This window comes from Larus michahellis, chromosome 13 (genome assembly GCF_964199755.1).
Source record: "Larus michahellis chromosome 13, bLarMic1.1, whole genome shotgun sequence".
Classification (NCBI taxonomy): Eukaryota; Metazoa; Chordata; class Aves; order Charadriiformes; family Laridae; genus Larus; species Larus michahellis.
This window is the reverse complement of record NC_133908.1, coordinates 7,189,202-7,212,701: the sequence shown is the minus strand read 5'-3', so window position 1 is coordinate 7,212,701 and position 23,500 is coordinate 7,189,202. Positions and strand designations below refer to the sequence as shown.

The window sequence follows — 23,500 nt, the reverse complement described above, 5'->3', positions numbered from 1 at the left end:
TCTTCTGAAGTAGACCATCAAGCCATGCCTGAGAGGCATGTCAAATCCATGCCACTGCTTGTCCTGACCACAGATCCAAGTGGTCCACTCAGTAGTGCCAGTCACTATCCCCCAGGAGATTGTGGTGGCGTTTATAGAAATATGTAGCAAATTGTGGAATGTGCCCGTACCTGTTTGACACTTTGGTTTGTAGAAAAACATTAATTAGCAGTCTTTTTGAAGTTGTTTATCAATAGTTCCCATGTTTATTTTGCAGGCGTGTATTGGCTCGAAAGGACAAGCAAAAGGATGCTAAAGCTAGCCTGAAGTGACGGAGGCACCCATTGCGTGATTCTCTGTGATTACCATTGTTCCATTATGCTAGGTGTTTATTACAATTAAATACTCCCTTGCCAGAGCAGCCGGGGTCGTGGTAATTGTCACTGTGGGAGAACTGATGCTGTTGCAGCAATAGGCTGGGTACTTTGAGGACACCCACCTTTTTCTTGTCTCTTTTCTCCATGTTTCTTGCTAACAAAAGAAAGGCCCTATGTGGCCTCATGGGCAGTTTATAATGTCTAGTCATAGCTGGGACATGCTTTTAACAACAGAGAAGTAACCTTGTCACCTGCACCACGTCCGCTGGCTCAGAAAGCCCCCAAATCCCCAGTTTCCTGGAGGAAGAACTTCCCTCACCACCCATAAGTTCATATTTGTCCCTAAAAGCCAGGGATCGGTTTTGCTTCGATGCTTCAGAAGGAAAGGGCTGTAGGCGCAAAACCCCTTCTCCCCACCAAGTCAATCCAAAATCCAGATTTTACAGTTTAAGTCCAAGAAAACCCAGCACCGGCAGATTGCTCTTAGCCCCTGCCTGGCAGGGTGTTGATTAATAATTTGAACCTGCAAATCCTCTTTCAACTTCTGTGAAATCTAAATTGTCCATCTGAGGCTTGCTTCTTTCAAAACAATTCTACTGTGATTTTCACTGCCAGCATAATTCTTTGTAAAATAGATAACCCTGTCAGTGGCAAAGCTGCGCCGCACACCTGGAAGGCAGCACAGCTGCCTGAGTGCTGGCGTACAAATGTGGAGAGGAGGCGATAACTGGAGAAGATCAGAATTTAAACTGAGTTCAGTTCAGATATATCCAGCTGTATTCTGCTTCCTTTGTGCTGTACCATATATATTTGTCTGTTTCAGGAGATTTTTTTTTAATTTTTTTTTTTTAAAGGCTGAAATTTTGAGGGTAGAGCATGATAGATTAGAATCTCAACGCGTTTAGGAGTCGGGGTACCTGAGGCACTTCAGAAAATCTCAGCTTTAGGACTCACCAGAAGATAATGGTGCAGCCACGTATTCACTGAATAGCAGCAGGTCACTGTTAGATCCTGCTCCTGCCGCTGCATTCTCCCCGTGGGCAGGAGGAGCTGAATTTTTGGGATAAAACAAAAGAGGTTTCCATGAGATGAGTTACGGGCTTTTCCCCAGGTAGGCTGTGAGGTGGGAGCGTGCTGGTGGATGGTTTTTAGGAAGGACAATACCGAGCGTTGACAAACACGGCATAGTTTGTGAACTTACCTTGTTGTGAGATGCTTTTATGTTTCACACTTAGCTATTCTGTTTCCATTTTGGCTCCTTTTTTTATGGTTTTGGGAAAAGGATATCATTTTACTCTTGCATCAGTGCAAATCCATAGTAATTCTATTAATGAAAGAAAAATAAATGGTTTTAGAAACCGTGAGAAAAAGAATCACCTCTGGTGTTTTTGAAAAAGGACTTTGTTTGCCCCGTAATTCAATATTGCTCTGTCGTCTCAATAATGAGAGTTCAGCTCGTAATGGCAGCACATTACAAGAAAGGCTGTACAATTTAAACATGTTGTAAATCCAACTAATAAGTATAAATTGATTTTTAAAGGGAAAAAAAGTGCACAAAACTAGTCTTATACCATATGTTTCAACTCTACCAGAAACCTTACTTGAATGGTATTTCAATGTGCTTTACCTATTGTGTTGCAAACTTTTTCAGGCTCTGTCAAGTTGTAGTAAAGCTTTTAAAATACAGATGGTGGTAAAATCCCCAGTGGAAAACAGACTTCTATTTCAAACTTCAGTTCTGTTTTTTTCTCTTCTAGTTCATAGCAGATTTTGACAGATCAGAAGAAATATTCACAGCTTGATGCAGCTGGATTCTTCTTTGGCATGAGCAGAAACATCTGGCCTCAAAACAGTGCATTTTACCAAAGGGCCAAAATACATGCACATGCATCTGTTGTGCTAGTATATTTTCCTGTGAACTCAAATATTAATTGCTTTGTTTTGCTGAGACAACAGTGTTAGTTCAGTGAATAAGATTGTTTCCTTTAGCCCTCTGTTAATGTTTCCTGTAGCAGTAATATTGTTTTAAATAGGAAACTGTCAGGTACGTTGTGAATAGCAGCAAGGTAAAGTGTTTTGAGCAAGGATATTTATAGTGCAATGGTATCTAGACATGTACTGTTATACGGAATTTGCATATCAACTGAGACAACTATTAGCGCAAAAGCTCCACGTGAGACCGGTTTTACATCTCTAGGAGACTCGTTCAATTTTTGCATCATAATTTTAGAGGCTTTTGCCATTCCCATTTGCTACTTCTGCTGTCCTCTTGCTGCTCATCCACAGGCAGCAACAGGGGAACATTAAAGATCGGAATAATTACTTGACTGTCTAGCTCTACCTGTAGTTCCGCCTTGGTGAATTTTGTTATTTTAGGCCTTGTTTCTTCTCCCACACTCGCTCTTACAGAAAGAGCTACAGTTCAGAGAAGTCCTTTTGCTGGCTTTTGGTCTCTGGATTGAGCTTTCTGTTTTGTTTCCGCTGGTTACAGCGGTTCTGGGCCCCACTGCTGCTTGTGACAGCCCGTGGGTATTGCCCAAATCTGTATCCGAGGTACATCGAAGCCTCCTGCCTTCGGGCAGCACTGAGGCACAGGTCTTTCTGCCCAAAGTAAAACCTCACTGTCCCATCTGTCAAGAGCAGTCCTGAATCCCCTTGTGTCTTCCCAGGAGCAAAGGCGTGCTCCCTTATCCCTCTTCCACAAAGCCTTCCCATCTCGTGGCTTCATTTTTTCACGCTTTATCTCTGTGCCTCTTCTTACTGAAATGTTTCCTGTGGAGGTGTGGGGTTTCCATGCACTATCCAAAAAAGCAACAATTCCTTTTTTTGCTTTCTCAGCAAGCTCTACTCTGTTAACGTTGTACTTTTTTTCTAAGAAATATTTGCTTACGCATCATCCAGGGAGAATGATCTTGTGGTTAAGATGCAAGATGGTTGCTATTAAAAGCTGCAGTACTAAAAGCCATCCAGTTTTCTCTGCAGTTGTAGTCCTAGCCTTATCCCAGGTCCATTGCTTGATGTTCCCAAACTCATCGGATCTTTTCATTCCATCTGAGAAACTGGGACGATACTACTACCCACTGCATGTCCTTGCTGTTTAAACTTGATGGGTGTTTGCAGAGTACTTGGAGATGCTCTCAGGAAATATTAGTAGAATCATTAATAAATGCATCTTGCTGCTATTGTGTTATCCTCTAAGGTGCTGTTTGTGTAACTCTAGACTTTCCCACTGAACAAGTAGAGAAAACAGATGCTTGTTACTGTTTAAAATACCTTTCTGCACCAAATGTGACAAGGAAGATAAGTGCTTCCTGCAGCTAAGACCATTCTTAACGGGAAGGACTGTAGCAGTCTAACTTGACTGAGCTGTTACCTTAATTTTGCTTTAAAAGCTGCTTCTTCCAGGTCAAGTTAGACTGATTCATAATTTATTTAATCTGGACAAAACTAAGGTTTGGCTTAAAGCTCAACAAGCCTGCTATGCATCATTTACAGCAGTTTAAGTTAGCTTCAAATCAGGCTTTTAGTTAAACTAGGGGACTTGTTTATTTTGATGCTTGACAGGCCTTTGTGCCCTCTGTGAAGCGACGCGGGCGCAATGGCTTGCATTTCTTGGGGGACTGCCTGCGGCAGGTTTCCCCTCCTCTGACCCCGGCTCAGCACAGCCAGGCTCCCTTCTGAGAGGGAGGATGTCTCGCCTCACTGGGAGCAATCCAGACCAGTGGCTGACCTTCGGTAGCTGGTGTGAGTGTCAGCCTCGCAGTTACTTCTGCAGTTTGTCCTTTCAGCTGTATCAGGATGCAGTGTACGCATCTGGAGGAACGTGGCCTTCCAGCTGCAGGGAGAGGATTACTCCTCAGCAGGACATGCAAACGTGGTTTTTTCTTTTTTCTTTTTTTGTCTGTAACCATCACAAGAAGAATAATCTGAGCCAAACAGTTTGGGGTTGGATTTTGGAGGCGTACTAGTAAGGAAGAGCACTCAGAACAAGGACACTGGAGTTAGCTTTTTTTTTTTTGTCATGACAGTATGAAATCCAAATCCTGTTTCTCACTCTAAGCTACGCTGTTTCAGCCCGTACATTTGTGTCTTAGAAATTTTTAAAACTATGGCTGTAGGGAAAACGTAGTTAGTGCCAAGCCACTCTTGTGCCGCACATCATGAGAGTACAGTATAGGCCAACAAGAAGCATCTTCCTCCGCTATAAATTGATGCAGTTTATGTTATCTAGGAACCTTACGTAGGGCAGGCTCCCAGTCCATCTTTACCGAGCTTTCTATGCTTTCTTTGCTTCTTTCCATCTTTTGGTAATGTGCTGTGTCCCCTGATGACAACAAGTGTCAACCAGCTCTTTCACAGAGCTCTGGACTCTGCGCTGCTTTTGGAAGAGCTGCTTCCTGTTCCTCAGCTGCGAATGTTGATCTCAAAGTTCAGTAATCATTAGCTAAAATAATTGTCACCCCTTTTTAGTTATCCAGGGCTGAAAATTACCAAAGGGCTTCACCTTAGTTGCTCTGGCTGTAATTATTCTTAGATTTTTGTTTTCCTCAGGATGTCAAGCAGCAAACAGGACGTCCCCTGGGCATTTAGAGGAAATTGCTTCTGTGTTGCTTTGTGGAGCTGGCTGTGCTTGCTTGGTAATTTAACACTGTTTTCTCAAACGAAAAAGCTTGCTGTGGGGGTGTAGGATCTCATGGCCTTGCTCAAAGTTTCCTCAACAACAGCGATGTCTTCACCGATCACAACGGGTCATCACAACCGGACAGCAGTGATGTTTCACATTGGCTCTGCTTCAAGTGCAGAGCCAGGGGACCCGCTTTCCAGACCTGCAGAGATGTCACATTTGCTCTGATTCTTGCCAGAGTAGCTTGGGTCATCTGCTAGTGCGGGGAGCCTGAAGAAAATGTCTCTGGTTCTTTTTGGGACTTACTGAAGCAGCTGTGGTTAGCTTTCCGTTGTCTGTGGGTGAGGAGGGACAAAGATGTCTGCCAGGGAAAGGAGAGGTCCCAGGAGGTCTAGACAGAGGGCAAGGTAGGGCCTTGGTAGAGTTTAAATTAGCGATAAAAGCAAGTTGTAGGTCTGACTAGAACAAGGTAGAAGTTGGACTAGAAATATGTGCAGGGTGTGCGTGGGGGTTGTCTCTGCTTTGCCAAATTCACATCATACCACAGCTCATGCCAGCCATCCACCAGTTCCCTCTGCTTTGAAGTGGTGGTTCTCTTGCCTTTAATGCCAGCTTTTCCCCCAGCTGCTGCTGTGCCGGAGCCTTGCTCCTAGAGGTTTTACAGGGTTGTCAGAAATAACGCGGGGAGGTAATGAAGATCAGTTCAGGGACGTGATTGTGGGCTGGTTGCAGAATGGCTGGAAACAGTCGATGTTAGGCCTGATCCCGTGTGTGTGAAAAACTGTCTGTTATCTCCTGTGATTTAAACTATGCCACTGTAGCTTAACCTTACGCCAGTGCTGGCCAAAAAAACTGGTTGGGTCTCTGGTTGGCATCCATTTCTGCTACACTTGAGCTCCCAGATGATCAGAGGCCAGGGTGTGACCATACTGCGAGGGTATGGGACGAGCTTGTGGCTGTGGCTCTGTCTGCTCAGTGCTGTCGTCTTTGACAGCAGTTTCAGTAAAACTCATCATTCCCTGGGCAGCCTTTGTATTTATTTATTTACTTTGTTTCTTTTCTTTTTTCACTTTAGTTCATTAATTGCATGTGTGGCTTTATCTGGAAAAAATTGCAAGTAATTTATGCATGCCTACAGTAGCATATGTTTTATATATTGGGTTTATAGGGATGGTACTGATTCCTGAATTAATTTGAACTGCAAATTGTTGTTGTATCTGCACACAGTATGTCTTTTCTTTTTTTAACATGTATTATATGACACACATCTGCTGGTGTTTTAATTGTGTTATTGTGGTGCCTCGGAGTCCTAGTAATGAATTTGAAACCCTACTGTACTAAGCACGGGTTTTTCACATGGGACGCTTGCGGGGTTTGAGTGAATTGTTCAGCGAGAATGTGGATGCTTTTGTCCCTGCCTTGAGCTACAGACAAGAGCCCACAGGGTTTGCAGGCTGCCGTGACAAAATCCTCCTTCACCATCCATCAGCATCAGGATGGTAACTTTTGTTCCCAGCTCTAAGGAAGGAGAGATCTGCAGCCACACTGGGATAGCTGCTGGCAGTTTTTGCTTTTTTGATGGCAGTTTGATTGATCTCTCTGGTCCACATAAGAAGGACTTGGATCAGTTCAGGACAACTCTCCAAGTTTGTACCACAGCTTAGGCTGTAGCTGCCATGGGTTGTCAGTTCAGAAGAGCTTTGCCTTGCTGTCTCCTGGGGAAGGCTGTAGACCAAGCCAGCCTGTTACTTTAATTAATTCTCATCCATGCTGTATCCAGGAGAAGGTGGCCTTGCTTTCCTTGCTGTGGGGTTGGATTAGTTCCCTTTGGTTTCAGCATTATGCTGGAAGATCATATGGACGTGCTTGTCCACTGTGATGCTCCCAGCTTTTCCCGAGTGAGCAGCTCTGTTTGGCAGGGTAGTCTCTCTTCTATAGTGGCTATAGGCGGCCACCTTCGTTCCTCCTAACCATAGTGTAGCTCTGCTTTGGGATATGTGATTTGTAATCAGGTGTGTTTTTCAAGAAATCCAAGCTGCTGCCAAAAACTGCCTTCCCCTCCTCTTCTTTATTTATTTCTAAGCAGGTGTTGTTGGCATCTATGCATTGTATCTGCAGTGGCCTTGAAATATTTTTCTCAAATATTGATGGCACTACTGAATAAAAGCAAGCCTTGTTTAAAACCTTTTACCTTCTGTAGCAAACACTGATGATTATTTATTGACACTACTTTTTGAGAATTTAGCCAATGTGTTCCTCAGTAAATATATGCTTTGTTGATATTCATATAGTGCTAATTTTTATCTGAATGTCTTGCAGTATGAGTGCATCAGGAATCCTGAATGTGTCACATTTATCCAGTACCCTTTTCAACCAAACTTATCAAAGAAATGAAACCAGGCTTATTCAAGAAGATTTAATTTTCCAGAAAAACCTGGTTGACTTGAAATAGTTTAATTCAGTCAATTGAATCCAGTATTGGCGTTTTTTCTTCTTCTGTTCAAGCCTGGTATGGCAGCGATGTGCCTATAGCTGCCCAGCCAGTCCTGGTTGCTCCTTTGAAATGTTTCTCCAGTATCTTTTTTTCCAGTTTTCTCAGTGGCTATTCCAAGATCTATTAAAACATCTGCATGCACGTGGTCTCCATTCTAGGGCTTGTGCAACAGATCTGGACTTTGTTCATAGCAAATGTTGTCTAATACATTCCTTTTGTTATCAGAAGACTGAGGAATGAGTCTGTTTTCCTCCGAGGACAAAGCAGAACTGCATTTGAATGTTTTTGCCTATCTGACATCATTAGTAATGTGTTTACCTTGCTTTTTTTACTGTCTCTTACTAAAATCACTTTTGAAGGTTATCATCACCTTTTGTCTTCGATTTATCTTTGATTCAAAGCCCTTGCTTTTGGTGGGTAAATATTACTGGAATAGCAATACTGTAGTATACAGAAAGATTTTTCTTGGTTGAATTTCCTAATATATTTTGAAATATCTCCTGCAGCTTTGGACAATTTAATGTGTATATTAAATCTACTTTTGCTTTGAACATCACAGCTGTTGATATTAGCCTTTAATAGATGGTATCTGTATGCGTAGATGGCAGCAATGTTGAAGCTGTCAATTCTGATTGCCTCCTACATGGTGTTTAAAAGCATTGTGTAAACTCAGCCTAATTTGGTCCGTTTGCTCCAGCTGAACACAGCTCTTTCCTTGCTAAATGGATGCTTAGTCAATCGTACCTCCTTCCTGCTCAGAGTTACTTCCCTCGCAGTGGTCCTTTCGATATGGTCAGCTGCGCTGGGGTTGGTAACACTTGATGCATCTGTTGTAAGAGTCCTAAGCTGATCTTTAGCGTTTCCATTTCTTTCCCATCACTGAAAAAATGTGCGAAATCAACTTCTCATTTGATGCATATTGGATGGCATTTTATAACCGAGAATCACAGATTCGAATCACCTTAATGGGTAACTTGAAGCTACAAATCTTATTTAGTAACTTGCTCAGAGGCTTTCAGCTCTCTCATCATATTTATTGGATGCTATTCCTTTAGCCCTGTTGCTAAATTAAAGTGTAGTTAGGGCATCCGACTCTGGCTGAGCATTACAGCTGGTAAAGTAATTATTAGGTGCTGCCTTTTTGTTGGTGGTGATTATGTCTGTCCCTTGTCCAGCTATGGTTTCATTGTCATCTCCCAGCTTTACAGGCTGCTTTTCTTCAGTCACCAAGTAGTGCGTGTCTTTTTTTTTCTTTTTTTTTTCTTTTAATTTACGTCTACACATGCCTGCCTTTATTTATAAACACAGATTGAGGTGCCCCAATAAGTTTATTTGATTTCTCAGGGTTTTCTTCACTGAGGGAGTGCGGGGGGTCCTGACTTTTTTTCGCTGGCAATTGCTTATGGTCTGCCTTCCACAACAGGACCTGAGATAAGTCATCACTTGTGGTGGGTACTGTTTTGATACGTGTTGTGCTGTTTTTGTGCTGTAGCCCATGAATCTCAAAATCGTGTTACCCCTTTATCGCCTTGTCTGCCTCTCCAGGCGGTCCCGAGGGCCCATAGGTGCCCCTGCGCGCATCCTGTTGTGGAAGGCAGGTTTTAGCTAAATTGGTTAGGAATGCTATTTACCCTTCACCAGTCAAAGTCTCACTCCTGCACACACGCTCGCTTGCTGTAACCTAAGCAGGTCTACACTGACACAGTTTATCATTGACGTATGTCAAACCCAGATTTTCCCAGCTGTCTACTACCATCTGCCAAGTACGGCTGGGGGCATGCAGAGTGCAGTTTGCTATGCAGGCCTGATGGCAGCTGTAAAATCGAGCAGTTTTGCCTGCTTAAGTACCAGCTCTTTTCCAAAATAAGCATTAGCTCTCGCATCGCAGTGAGCCGCCCGATCCTGAGAGCACAGGGAAGCGGTGCCGGCTCTGCTCCGCAGCCGAGGCCACCTGCCAGCTGAGAAGCTGTGAAAGATGTTTGTGGCGGTTCCAGTGCATCGGTTGAGCTGCAAAAATGCCAACCCTGATGCTCCTCATGGCCTCTCTGCACCGGGCACTAGTGAAAAAGGCTTCCCCAGTCCCCAGCAGCACTGTCCCACACTTTTGGCCACACCGCTTAAAAATTGTGAGGTCAAACATAGTTTCTCTCTAGTTAGGTATTTAGAAACGCAAAGCAAGTCAGGCAGGGTTTAGTAGAGTCTGCATGGGCACTGCAGAAAGCCTCGGGCTGCACGCATCTCTGGTCCTAGCCCGAGACTTGCGTTGCATGGCTAGCGGTACGTACGGGAGCGCAGAGATGTGGGAGCAGACCTGGAGAAGTGTCTCTGGGAGAGCTAAAGCTGAGCTCAATGTAGGATGTTACTCTGTCGAATAGGAGCAGCGTGTAGCAACTCATCCAAAAGCTGCAAAGGCAATGGACCACACCAGATGAGCTTGGTTTTCATTGTTTTTGAAAATGTAAGATGACCCTCATGACTAGTTACAAGATTTAAGATTAAAAGTTAGGCTATTAATGAGTAGTTAACGTTGCTCAAGCAGCTGAGAAACAATAGCTTTTAAGTATTTTGATATTTTAATATTACTTTTTATTACAGTAAGATGTTGTACTTGCCTTCCTGTAGCAGCCGACTCTGACAGCTTCTAAGCACGGAAATCCTTTGCTAACATTAGTTCCATTTCTTTGCGTCCCAGAGAGAGGTAAAAATTAACCAACATGTTACAGACTGCAAAACTGCAATACAGGTTATTTAAATAACTTATCCAGAGGAAGCAGATAAGCCAGGATTAGAACACAGAAGTCTGCATACCAGTCAAATGTATAAACTCTAAGCTTCTGAAAAACATACTTTCTGAATGAATGTGGTTTGTTGTTTGGTGTTTTTTTTTTTAAAAAAAAGACTATTTTCCTTCTGTATTGTAACTTAACGCTGCTGCTGTTTTCCTCTTCATCACAGTAAGTAAAAATGGACATGTCATATTTAAAATGAGCTATAGCTAAGATAGCCGATCACAACATCCACAGCAGCACCACCCAATTAGAAAATCTGCTCTAATCTAACCTGATGCTACTGTCATTTTTTAAAATGAGTCCTGCTTCAATCATAAAATCCTTAGACCATAACATTGCTTTCTACGCCATATGTCCTTATTTAGAGGAAAAAAAATGATTGCACCCTTAATTCAAAGGGAACGTTTCCCTCTGAGCCAGAACTCAATAAAATGTATCAAAAAAATTGTGGAAAAGGGCAAGCAAAGAAAATCAAATTGCAGCGTGTGAAACGATTTAAGGAGGGACCTGGGGAATACATAATCTCCAAACTGCCAAGTTAGAGCAAGTATAAAATATACAAACAAGCCTGATATTTTTCCCAGTTGATCTCATTATGAGGTATGCTTGGGATAGATAAATTTTGTTAGAATGCATTAAGGCTGGATTTTCAAGGAAACAAGTCAAAAGTAATGTGTTTAGCCGATTCCACCTTGTTTTGATACATGGGTCTTTTCAGGCTTAAAGAAGTACATTTTTAAAGCCAAATGGTTTGTTTTGTTTCAGCATTAAAACCAGAGGCAACTGGGTGACTTTTTTTTTTCCCCACTTTCTGGAAAACAGACGTTTATAATTCCAGTGTGCTCTTTAATCATTGGGGTAGAGCTCTGTGCAGTATGTTTCACTGCCACTTATTGTTGCCTGCTTAAAATACACTGAACTAGCCTTGAGTGCGATCCCTTAACAGACTGTTTCGTCCACAAATAGTACTTTTTCCAAGTCTCCAATATATTTTAATTAAATTGTCCATTTGTATTTATTAAGGCAGTTTACTGTCTCCTGCTGCAGAAAGCTGCTACTGCTGATAGTCTACCAAGAGAAACATGAGCTTATCTGGGAGTTGATAATAAAATGCAAGCATATGTTAGCAAAAAGGTCTTCCCAAAATGTTGTTTAAGCATCATTTTCATGTTTGTTGGGAAGGGGACGGGCCATACAATTAGTTTTGATAAGGCTTTGGAACAGTTGTTCTTAACAATTCTTGTAGCCATGGAGAATCATAATCTTCGTTAGTGTGAATGTTATCTGCAGAAAATTTTTCTTCCTTAGATTGACCCTAGAGAAAGAGTCGAAAAAGGGTCCTTTGGCAGAGCAGATGATGAAGCCATTACACACTGATGAGATGTAAAGTGGTGTTCAGTTTAGATAGATGAGCATGATAAGGTGGATTCATCCCTATCGCTGGTGATCTGAAAGCTTGGACCTAAACTCTGGGACTTGGATGCCTCTCAGCTGTACCTGCTTATCTCCAAGTAGCTTGTGCCAAAATAGATTTGCCATGAAGTCAGTAAAATCCTAAATCGGAAGGTTGCGTTTGGTCTGTCCTTTCTCTCAACGCCAATGAAAATTGATTTTTCCAGAGCTCTAAAAAGGAATTAACCTTTTTTTTTTCTCGAGGAGTTAAAGTGTTCCTGAAAGGACGGACCTTGGCTGAGTGCCCTTTGCCCCTTCTGGTCTGGAAGGGCTTCTTTGTTTTCATGGGACCATTCCCAGCTCCCAAGCGTAGCACAAAGTAGGTGGGTGCCATTCCTGCCAGTGCTTGTCCACTGGCGGAGGTGAGAGGATTAGTGGATTAATAGATCCATCTGAGCCACCAGAACAGGCATCTCTGAGATGAATATTTTAATTACGTCTCTCCCCGAGGGCGCTGCTTTCTGTCTTGCCTTCAGAACAGCACAGAAGGAGGTTGTTGGGAATTTCTTTTCCCATCATGTGTGTCTGCAAGACCTGTTTTGTAGAAAGCAGACACAAACCCAAGCAACAGCAAGAGGTTTAAAATCAGACTGCTGTGACTTTAAGAGAAAGAAAAAAAAAAAACTGTTAAGGAAGGAAAATAAAAATCCCACAGCCTGTTGTAGCAGCTGTAGCTTCAGATCGTGTGGAAAATGAAGGCAGATGATTCAATTTGGCCTGTGCCCCGAGTACATTTCCAAATGCTTCTGTGTGTGCGCAAGATAATGAACAAATATATTGAGATGGCACAAGATCAGTCCGAGTTTGCCGCTGCACAAGCCGTGGAGCTCCCAGTAGGAGCGCACTAGCTGTGCTGGGTTAATGGGGGTGAGGGTCGGGAAGCCCAGCACCTTTCAGAACAACTTAAGAAAAGAATTTGTCTCCTTTTGCCCCAGGCTCCCCGTGGCACTCAAACGGAGCTTGTGATAAATCGAAGTGTATTTATTAATAATGAGCAGGGGCAGCGTGCCCGTGATTTGAAAATAGGTGTGCCAAATAAAAATGTGCTTTCCTCTGACATCGGAAAAGCTTAAGTAAATGGAGAGCAGGCTGATCTATTATGATTAAAAAGCGGGGGCTGAGAGCCAGCAGAGTGGTAATGAAAAAGCCCTTTTAGGGAAGCAAGACCTGTTCTGCCCATTCACATATTCCTCCACCCCCGCCCCGTAAGGAGAAATAGGGAGGGGAAGGTTGGATGGGGGAGATGAAAAGGCAGCAGCAGTCCAGGATGGCAGAGCTGGACTTTAATGAGAGATGGAGTTATTACCGGAATGAGTTATGATATTTAATCATGCTACATGATGTCCAACCGTGCAAGGTTCATAATTCTTGGCTCCAAACGTGGCTTGGTACTGTCGGCAAGCACCTGCAGCATGCAAATTGATCGTGGCCTTACAAACCCACCGTACCTTGCCCCAAGCTGTTCCTTGCCAAGCCAGCCCGGTCTGCAGCGCTGGCCTGCTCCCACAGAGCTGGAAACGGCATCCTTCATCTTCTCACACACAGACTTATAGTTTCTGGTAGAAACTGAACCATAGCTATTGGGATCGCCTACCGCCAGCTTTTCTCTGGGGTGTGTGGTGTTGTCAGGTGTGTTATTTATCTTGCGGGAGCCTGCATTGGTCTGGTTTTAAGCAGCCTTGGGTTTAATTAATGCTTTTGGAGAATTCTATTAATTTCAGTGATGAAATAGGAAATAGGCTCTGCTTGAGTAAAACTTTGCCACCTATTTACTGTTTCAGTGAATTCATGCTGATGCAAACAAACATCTTGCTGACTTAGAATTTGGATGAGGACAGGATTTGGCCTTTGGAAGAGATAAATTACCAAAATAACTTCAGTTGTCCCCTTTTTGCTCCAGCTTAGCCATCCTGAAGTGACACAGCAGTCAACCTCCGTTTCAGCAAAGATTCCCTCCCACCCCCAAACCTGCGGAGCCCAGGCGGAGCAGCACCTTTCCCAAACACTCTATTGCTGAGCTTTGGGCATTGGGGTTGTTTGGAGACTTTTTGCTTCTCAGATGACTCCTACGATATTTTGAACAGACCTAAAGGCAATGCGATCAAACATACTCAGATTTGGCCCACATATGCTTCTACCTGCTGTTTCCTGAGCTTCTGTTTCGGCTCTGTTACGCTGAGTGGAAAGCGCCGTCTGGCAGGGCTGGAGAGGAGCCGGCGCTGCCGTCAAAGCAGAAAATAGCAGCGGGCTGTGTGGGTACTTTCAGACAAGCAAAGTCAACAAGCTGGAGAGCAGAGTCCTTCCTAAATGCTGCTTGTGAGCGATTTTAATGCTTTTCTGTGACAGCAGTAGGGCAGCTTTATCCAAGCAGAAAGGCAGCTTCTCTCGGTCAGCCCTCCCCTTCCCAAGCCTATGTTTAGATGGGTTTTGGCTCCTCTACGCTGAGGTATTTAACAATGGTGGCTGGTGTTGCTCTAGTGTCTGTGTAAGTCTCTGACAATGTGTTGTACAAGAAGACGTAGTGTGGTTTGTGTGTGAATTTGGGGAGTTGCTTATTGGTTGGGGCCTGTGTTGTGCTGAGGCGGCCATGAGGACCCCAGGCTGGGGCTGGGGCCCACCTCGCCTCAGGCCCACTGCGCCTTTGCGGACTCTAAAAAAGCAATAACCTTTTCAAAGGGAGAGGAATACTAGTTTTTATAGCAAAGCTCAATCAGGGAACAACATGGTCAGGAGGAATTTCTTCATCTCAAGTGAAAACACCCAGAGAAAATCACTAGAAATCAAGCAGCCAAGCCAGAAGCAACTTTGGGAAAGAAGCTTTTGACCAGTTTGCTAATACCCAGATCTGTAGAGAGTGCCTGTGAAACCAATGCATCCATTTAGCAGAACAACTTGTCCTCCTAGTTGGGTCCTGCATGTGGCTCATTAGGGTAATTACTGATGAATTAAGGCAGCTTGGCTCAGCGCTTGGGCTGCGGGTGTGCGGGCTCCCCTGCTGGCAGGCAGCAGGTGTAAATGAACAAGATCTGTCAAAAAGGCTGATGACCCTCTTAATTCACAGCAGCAAACTGGGGACAGAGGTAGTGCAGCAAGTTTAATAATTGATATTTACTTGGAAAGGTTAATGGCAGCAGTGATGCTTCTAATTTGCTTGCCCGTGCAAGACCTTGTCAGGTCAAATTGTCTCAATTTGTTACCGTGGGTGTAGGTGTAGTTTTCCTTTAATGAAATTCGGAGAAAAGAAACAGGTGGTGTGGGGAGCTGACTGTAACTCAAGAAAAACAGCAAAAGGTTGGAGTCTGGTAACAGGTTGGGTGAGCCTGTGCTAACTTTAAACAGCTGGCAGTTTAGTCTTTTTGAATTAATTCTGGTGAACATTTGCACTTGGGAAGGTGAAAGGATTTGGAATGGTGTAATTTATTTTTCCCTTAATTTGCAGCTGCCTAGGAGTTGTTTGGGTTAAAAGTGTAATAATTTTGACAGGCTTTGATGTGTTCCTAGGTGGGAGCAGTAGGATTATGGATCAGAAATCAGAAAGCCACAGAACTTGATGGGTATTTCTGGAGTGTATTTAGGGAAATTGTAATTCTATCCTTAGTAGTTAAGTGGTTCCTGTTTCAGGGAGAAACAAAGCACCTGCTGTGTCTGGAAGCTTTGAAATTGGCAGGTCGGACACTTTACATCCAAGAGTTTCAGAAGAGCTGGCTGATGACTGGGAACCAGTAGAGTTGGATTTTGAGTAAGACCCAGATGATGGAAGGAAGCTGGTGTGCCGATGTTTTGAAAAGGCTGTAATTAATGGGGTACTGTCTTGGCATCAATTCAATCAAAGCAAGATAAAGGGATAGCTGAAATTGTAGTTGGTTAATAAAGACCTAAAAAGAATAAAATAAGTGACTAACAATCATTTTATGTATTTAGAAAAAAAATCGTACCAAATCTCCGTAATTACATGTGGGGTTAAAGATTTGATGGATAATGGTCACAGTAGTGATGTAGTATAGTTGGATTTCTGTGCTTGGTGCTGTTGGCCTTTTTATTAAGGAAACAGACAATGTGGATTGAACATGACGAATTTCAAGTGGATTATTCCCTGCCTTTATACCTGATGCTGGTAGTTGGGAATGCAGGCTCACTGTCGGTTGGAAATGCTTCTAGGAGATCACAGCAGGGATTGCCTCTTGTTGCTGTGTTATTTGAACATTTTGACGTAGGAGCAAAGGTGAAAAATGGGTCTTGATAAAAGTTTGGTAGGTGGGCAACTTATTGGGGAGGTGGTTTGCGATGGAGGAGTCAGAACACTGATGCTGAGAATGGTTGTTGTGTGACAAGGTGGCCGTGAGCAAATTTGTATTTCTCACACTTTGACGTGTCTGAGTCTAAAAGTCTAATCCTAAGGAAGAATGTATATTGATGTAAGGCAGCAGAAAGGCATGCAGAGTAAGGACTTTAACCAGAAATATACTGTCGCTTGAACATGAGCATGATGCTTCCTCTGTATTCTTCCATACAAGCCTGTCCAGGTCTGTATGCTCCAGACTGGATGAGTACTGGAGTTCATTCTGCATATAGCGTCTTGAATATGGTATTGAAATATTGATAGACTGTGTGACACTTAGTTGCAGCCATATCAAACGTCCATGGGAGTGTAGTGATCGGTATGCTCCCGGGTCCCAGGTGTCAGTGGCTGCGTGCCCACCGAGCACAGTTCCTGGTGCCGCAGCGACAGGGCTGTTCAGACACGCTGGGGTTCTATCAGAGCACCGTGAGCAAACCCTGCTAGCTACTGAGACTGCAGTGAAATAGGACAGAAAGAAACAAGGGGATTTTATTGCCATTAAAAGTACCAATTTGTACAAGCCGACATTTTAAATAGTGTAATTTAAATGGAACCAAACTGATATGAATAGAACCTATTAATAAATTAAACACTTCTTTCCACCCAATATTTCACAAGGGAATTAGCAGAATAATTTGTTAGTAAATGAGCCCAGGAATGAAGCTGTGAATGACATATCTATGCTATCCTTCTCCTCCCTCTGTAACACTCTTCGCAGATGTAAGCGGAAAGTTGCTGTGATTTCAAACATTGGTGCCTCTCAGATATATACACACACAAGCACAACTTCCAGTGAAGGAAGGATGATTTAATGCTTAGAGAACCATCCCTGGCTGTAAGAGTTAATCACACTCTACTTCAAATCTTGTGCGTTATCTCAAGCAAGTTGTTTGAGGCCAGTATCTGTCATGGTATTTAGGCACCTGGCCATCATGCTGGTACCGACCTCTCAGTGCCATCGCTGGCGGTAGCCCGAAGGCACATCTCCAGACTAGCAACCGGAGACCTGGCTGTTGGGTCAGCGGTGGCCCAGCAGCAAGCTGCACTACTGACACACCAGCGTCACAGCCGGGGTTTGCTGGTAGCAACGAGTGAAGGGGGTTTGTCTGCCCGCTTCCTTCTCGCATCAGGCCCTAGGACTTCGGCACAACCTTGCCTGCTTCCAGGAGTGCTAAAAGCACCCCTTCCCTCGCACGTTAGCAAAAGGGAATATGGACACAGGTGGTCAAGCACAACTTCAGAGAAGCCCCGTGCATTCAAAAGCATCCTCTCTAGGGTGCCGTGGGCGTAGGAGTGAAACTGAACCGCTGTTGGCAACCTCGGGAACAGGTGGCAGAGCAGTGCTTGAAAATCTCCTTTTTCCCCCTCCTTCTTCTCCCTCTAGATGAAGGTCCCTACAAGCAGAAGTGGCAGAAATAGCGAGGAAGACAGCATCAGGGAGGCCACAAGCTCTCAGCGGAGCAGCTCAAGGGACCGTCTCAGTGATGTAAGTACCATTCAGGAGAAAGCATCGCTTCATTGCAGCAATTCCCACTGCTGACATGGCTTTTCATAAATCTTGCTGAACAAATGTTGGCATCCAGAGGTCACTGTGTAATAACTTTTTTTTTTTATATCATGATTGAGTGTTATGGCATAAGTGGTTGAGCTGCCTTGCAAACACTATAATCATGGTGCAAATAATACGATAAGCGAAAGATCAGAGATGGGAAAACAAAATGGAATTGTTATTCCTCGGGGAGAAATGGCTTGATGTTTTGTTTTGTTTTCTCAAAGAAGTTGTGTTAAAAAGCTTTTTGCAGTATCTTTGGGTTTAGCTACTGCACATAATCACGTAGTTTGGGTGCAAAGTCAGTGCATCTAATTTTATGCTTCCTGCCTCCAAGATACGAAAGGTTTTGGGGGGAAAGCTGTCTTTCTCTCTGGAAATTCGATGGTACATTGAGTGAAATGTTATGATAAAACAAAAGCAAACGGTGCCTTAGTGTGTAAACACACAAATGAGCTTTTGAGTCACCGAGAAATCAATGGCAGTGCTGGGATAATTTTATATGAAGGCTTTTTGTGTTAGCAATTAGCATTTCGCCTTCATTAAAACATGATTTTTTACTAATTAGGACCTTTCCCGTTAGGAGAGATTTAAATGAAGAACAATAATCAAACGCTGGCACGAGCATGTCTGAAATATTAAATTTGCCATTTCAATGGCAAGCCACAGAAATCCCAGAGCGAGTGGTTTTCATGTTGAGTTCTATTAATGTAAAATATGCTTCATAACTAAAACCTGTCACAGAAAACGGCTCACACCAGCTAAATTCAATTGGACAGTTAATTTAGCTTTAAAATTGAAAACACTACCTCCGCTTCAGGATGCAAAAGGAAGGAGGGGGGAAAGCCTTTGATAAGTGTAATGTATTTGCTATTAAGGCTTTCAGAGCCCATTCTACAGGAGGAGAAGGGAGAAAAAGGGGAAAAAATGGCTCCCACAAATGTGTTTAAAAGCTGAAAGTATTTATTAAAAATGTCAGCAGAAAAGTGCTTTTGGCAGATTAAAGCGGGATTCAGCTTGACAGCTCTGACAGGGAAATGTGACGGGGGAAAATTCTCTCTACATGTTTGGAGTGCGAATGGGGCGCTGTAAACAGCCGACGCAGTGGGAGGAAGAGAAAAATAACATGTCCTGTGATCTGCTTCCAGGATTGTGAACCCACGCGCCGCGGTGGGGGAAGTCGGCAAGGGGGGGGCCCTTTGGACAAATCCCCTTGCTGCAGGGCGTCTTTGACTGTGTTATTAGTCAATAATGATCGTAATTTTATATATACACGTCTATTTATGCGATTCTCTCCTTCCCCTCCCCTTGGCCACTCTTGACAGGTATGGGAGCAGGGGCGCCTGGTAGCATTGCTGTACCATAATGTGGGGCCACCGGAGAGGAATAACGTATTCAGATGAAGCGATTAGCTTAGGTCAAAGCATTAAGTGGTCTTGGAGACTTTTCTTGTTAAGCCGATACAATTCTAGTTTTTCTCCTCCTTTCCCTTTGCCCCCAGTGTTGCAGGCTGAGCCTGCAGGAATTGAGTCTGAGTGCCTAATTCCTGTAAAATCTTCAAAGCTATTTCAGCAGCCAGTGAAATTCAGTGGGAAACAGGCACTCCGTTCTTTTTCAGTCAATGGGGACGTTTGGGTAGTGCCTGAAGGCCGGGGCACACTTCAGAGGTTTGCTGAAGCTGCTCTCATGACCTGGCAACCCATTGCAAATGAGAATTTTTCAAATTAGTAATTAAACAGTTTGAAAAGTAGGGTTCATGAATCACAGAATGCTCTTCGTTCGTTATTTGACGAGTGCAATTTAGCTTTAATTAGGTATAACACTTCCTCCGTACTAGTAAATGTTCTGTAGTCTATTAGTGACTGTCAGAAAGTCTTAGAAAGTCCCGCGGGTGCAATCAGATGTTTTTCCCTATTTGTGTGCAGAGGAATAAGGCGGCAGACTTTTTCTTTTGTAGAGAGGGAGCAGGGAAGGGGAGAGAAGACGACGACATGCTGCTGAGTGTCAATTCCTGCAGGATTTTCTGTCCAGCCTTGCCCGGTCCCTGTGCAGCTCTGAAGCCGTCTTTCCTGGCATGCTGTTTAAATAGCTGGTGTGCAGCCAGGCTGATGCACCCCCTTATGTGTGGCACTGAGGATTGAAAAGCCACTGGCAGTAAGGATGTAAAGGGACGGCAGGGACCGTTTTTCTTTGCGGCCAGCAGTTACCCATGGAGGCTCCAGCCCACGGCTGTGCTGGGGTGGCCACCCCTCCTGGCACCTGGGCTGTTTCTTGCTCTCCCCTGAGTAGCTTTCCTGCTGTTTTGTGGTGCATTTGGTCTTCAGGACCGTTTTTCATGCTGCCTTTCTCTCCTATGTCTTTCCCCGTTAACTTGGGTGAACAATGGAGTAAATGAGGCGGGAGGTGGCAGGTTGGGCTGCTGTGCGGCGGCACACAGCAGGTGTGGTGGGAAATGTGTGTCTGAAAGTGTTGGCTATAGCGTTCAGCGTTGCCACCTTAGGAGCGCTGGAGTCCTCCCTCCAGTTTCATTGTCAGTCTCCATTTAGAAGGCGCTATTGTGAACAGCTTAGCTCCTCTGTGTGATTTGTTTCTTGAGGTGACTTGTTCAATGGGATGCCAGCAAGTTGTTCTTTATTTACATTAATGCATGTCCTTAGTCTCTAATGGACCATGAAGTCAAGAGGTGGCCTGCCCTGTCGTGAAATAATTGCACTCTACAGAAAACTGAAGCAAATGATTGATTGTGTCTTACACACACACACAGCCATCAGTCTGTCCACAACAAAACCCAGAGCATTTTGCTGTTTCTTTGCCACAATGAAACTTCTGTGGGGAGAAAGTGCTACAACTTCATACTAAGACAGCAACTGTCTTGTGTAGTATATCTTTCCAGACATTACACAGAGTGTTGTTTATTATGGGTCATTGGGGAAAAAAATCCTTATTATGATCTAGTGAAATCATCTCTGGCTGCAGAGGTTTGATTTGTTGAGGCTGGTCTCTTCCCTGGGATGATGAAACTTCGGAGCAGAAAAGCAGAGAAGTTTTAGCCCAGGTTTGCACAGCAGATGGTGTGCCGAGGGGGAGAGGGGATGGGAATTTGCCACTTGTTTATGTTCCCAGTGTTGATGTAAAATTCCCTTAAAATCTACTACAAAGCTGACATCCCTATTACACGTGTACTCTGGGGTCTTCTACAACCAGCTCAAGTCAACAGCCTTTTTCCAAAATGGGATTTTCCTCTGCTGTCTTTCATAGTGAAGTAATTGGAAGTTGCCAGAGAATTAAGAGCCAGCTAAGCCATATTGCTGTTTTGTTGTGTTGACCCAAGTAAAAGTGGAAGGCTTGAGCATTTTGTTTTGGTTTTTCCCCATGTTCCATAATTGTCTTAATCTTTTCTGGTGTCCTGAACAGTCCAAAAATCCACACAGAGCCTTGTATAATGGCTTTAAAAAAAGGTTTTTATCTTTTTCTTGACCCATCAGCTTAAGAACTGCCTGCTTTTTAATGGATTTTCTCCCTCGCTAAATTGAATGGATCGTCCCTCATTATCATTTAAATAGAAGCCTCACTCCCTGTGAACATGGAAAATTTGAATGTGGTAGTAGAGCTGTGATAATTTGAAATATTCGGAAGGTGGGGGCAAGGAGGGGGAGCAGGCGGCAGAGTGCAGAATTGCTGAATGTAATTGTCATGGATTCTCAATTTTGTTGCCACAAGATGGGAAAATAGACTAATAATTGTCTTCCAAACCTAGTAGAATAGTTGCCCTAGTTAGCCGGAGCTAACACTCTAATTGTCATGGGGGCACAGAGATGAATGAGGATGTATGCAGGGCACAGCCAGGGCTAAATTGAGTGATATACTAAGGCAAAGAGCAAATTGGCAATTATTGGCCCAGCTGAAAAGGTTGGCAGGTGTGCTGCTTTCTCACGAGCCCTTAGGGGGAAATTGGAAATATAAAATATCGACCATAAATACTCGCTGATTAGGAAATATGTTGCAAGAGGTGCTGGCCACTTAAGAGTCAAAACTCTCCTTTTCAAGGGATTCACTTCAGCTGTGCATAAAACCAGCAAGCGCTGCTACTAAGTTGATCAGAGCTTTTTCCTCTCATCCCCCATCCCCCAGGCTATCTTTTCTAATTTTCCATCATCCTAGCCTCATATGTTTGTTTGTTTTTCTTTAAACATAATAAGCGAAAAGCAGTCTTTTAGGATATGCAGAGATTTTCCTCTTGCTAAATGTTCTTTGATAAGTGTTTAGCATATTGTATAGACTAGATATAAAATTCTCTCTCTGGTAGATGAATACAAAATAACTTCTGTGATTTCTAATTCAAACAGTTCACTGTGATCTGCTTTTCTTTGTGTGCCATCACAGGCACTATCTCCCCCTTCCCTCCTACTTTCTGTGCCACGCTTCCCCTCCTGGGGCAAAGGGATTAAAGCAGCAGCAGGATACAAAGCTGCAGGTCTGTTACATGTGCCTCAGGCTGAAGTACCTTGCCAGGAGCATGATCAAATGAGCCTCTGAAGTGAGAATTTGGACCACAGTCGGACCACAGGTCCATATTTATCCACTTCACAAACTTTGGCACATGTGGGACACCTGGTCTTGGCTCCGGGCAGGGTGGCAGTGGGACAGCAGAGCTTGGCATGTCTCAGGCCAGGAACACCTCAGTGCAATAGTCAGAGATATTATTGAGAGCACTGAAGGAGTTTTTTGGAAGGCCTGCAAACTCTTTGTGGCACATGCTGTCTGTTGTTTCCCATGTATAACATGCTAGAATCTGATCCCCTATTTGAAGAGTGGAATAAGAGCATTTTAGAACTTAGAGAAATAAAGGTAGCAACAGGATAGTTTTAAGATCTCCTCCTCAAACCATGAGTCTTGGGAAACTGGTTTGAATATACATGCAAGGATTATGAAACTTCTCAAGTCATGTTCTTCTGGAGGCAAAAATTAATGTCTCTTCAGCGTATTATCTGCTTTTATCTTTGTGTCCCTCAGGATACTGAAAGCTTGCATTTAAACTGCTGCAGCAGAAATAATGAGCAAAGTTGTAATGACTTGCACAAAGCTTCAGGTAGTGGACGATAGCTAGGAAGAACGAAAGTCTGGAGAAGGTTTTGTGAAGTTGGCCGAGGGGTGATGGTTTGAATGGGAGCAGCACTCGTGCATGTTCCATGTGTTTTGGAAATGTGAGGTCTTTTCATATTATTTCTGGCTTCCTGTGTGCAGTTCATTTGTTCCTGCTCAGCACCCGTCTTTCCTTAGCTGTCTGTGGCCATCAGCTATAGGAATCTAAGTGTCTTGGTTGGAAAGTGTTCTGTAGCTTATCAAGCCAGTTACAGATGTTTAGACTTTGTGTAGTTTGATGTCTTACTGAACTGGTTTTGCAGTATTTACAAGCATAACCCTCTTTGTTTATCCAACATAATAAAATAAGTGAATTAAAGAAGGAACACATTCAAGTTTTGCATGACATCCAAAATCATTCATCATGTATTGTGGTTATCTTGACAGGTCCTGGTTTCTAATCGAAGTGAGCATCAGATGCACTCTGTGACCTTTTCCAAGTCAATTGCACTCATTGTATTAACAGACAGGAGTGTGACTATGGAAATTAGTTGTGTTTAAGAGACTCTGTGTTAAGGTCTGGGATATCTTCTGCCCTAGGCCCTCTTTGCCCTCCTCCACACTTACCCCTCTCCATCTAAAACGGTTAAGTTTTGTAAAGGACTTGCTTGGAGAGCAAGATTTCTCCAGTATTCAAAGCTGAACCAATATTCTGTTTTTAAATGTTCTGTAAATGACCAAGTGGATGGGTAAACCTGCACGCTTCCTTGTGCCTCAGTGCTGTCTGACTGCAGAATCGGGCTAACTGAGAAATA

The 23,500-nt window shown here is 43.6% G+C and overlaps 1 protein-coding gene across 22 annotated transcripts in view; it reads left to right on the top strand.

Annotated features, from left to right (window-relative positions):
* The window catches only part of FBRSL1 (fibrosin like 1), a 544,864-nt gene that overhangs the window by 223,957 nt on the left and 297,407 nt on the right, over window positions 1-23,500 (top strand). For all 22 annotated transcript variants that reach the window (XM_074606379.1, XM_074606373.1, XM_074606392.1 and 19 more), the window contains exon 3: window positions 17,439-17,540. In XM_074606379.1, coding sequence (XP_074462480.1) covers window positions 17,439-17,540 — 102 coding nt within the window. The remainder of the gene's footprint in view (window positions 1-17,438; window positions 17,541-23,500) is intronic.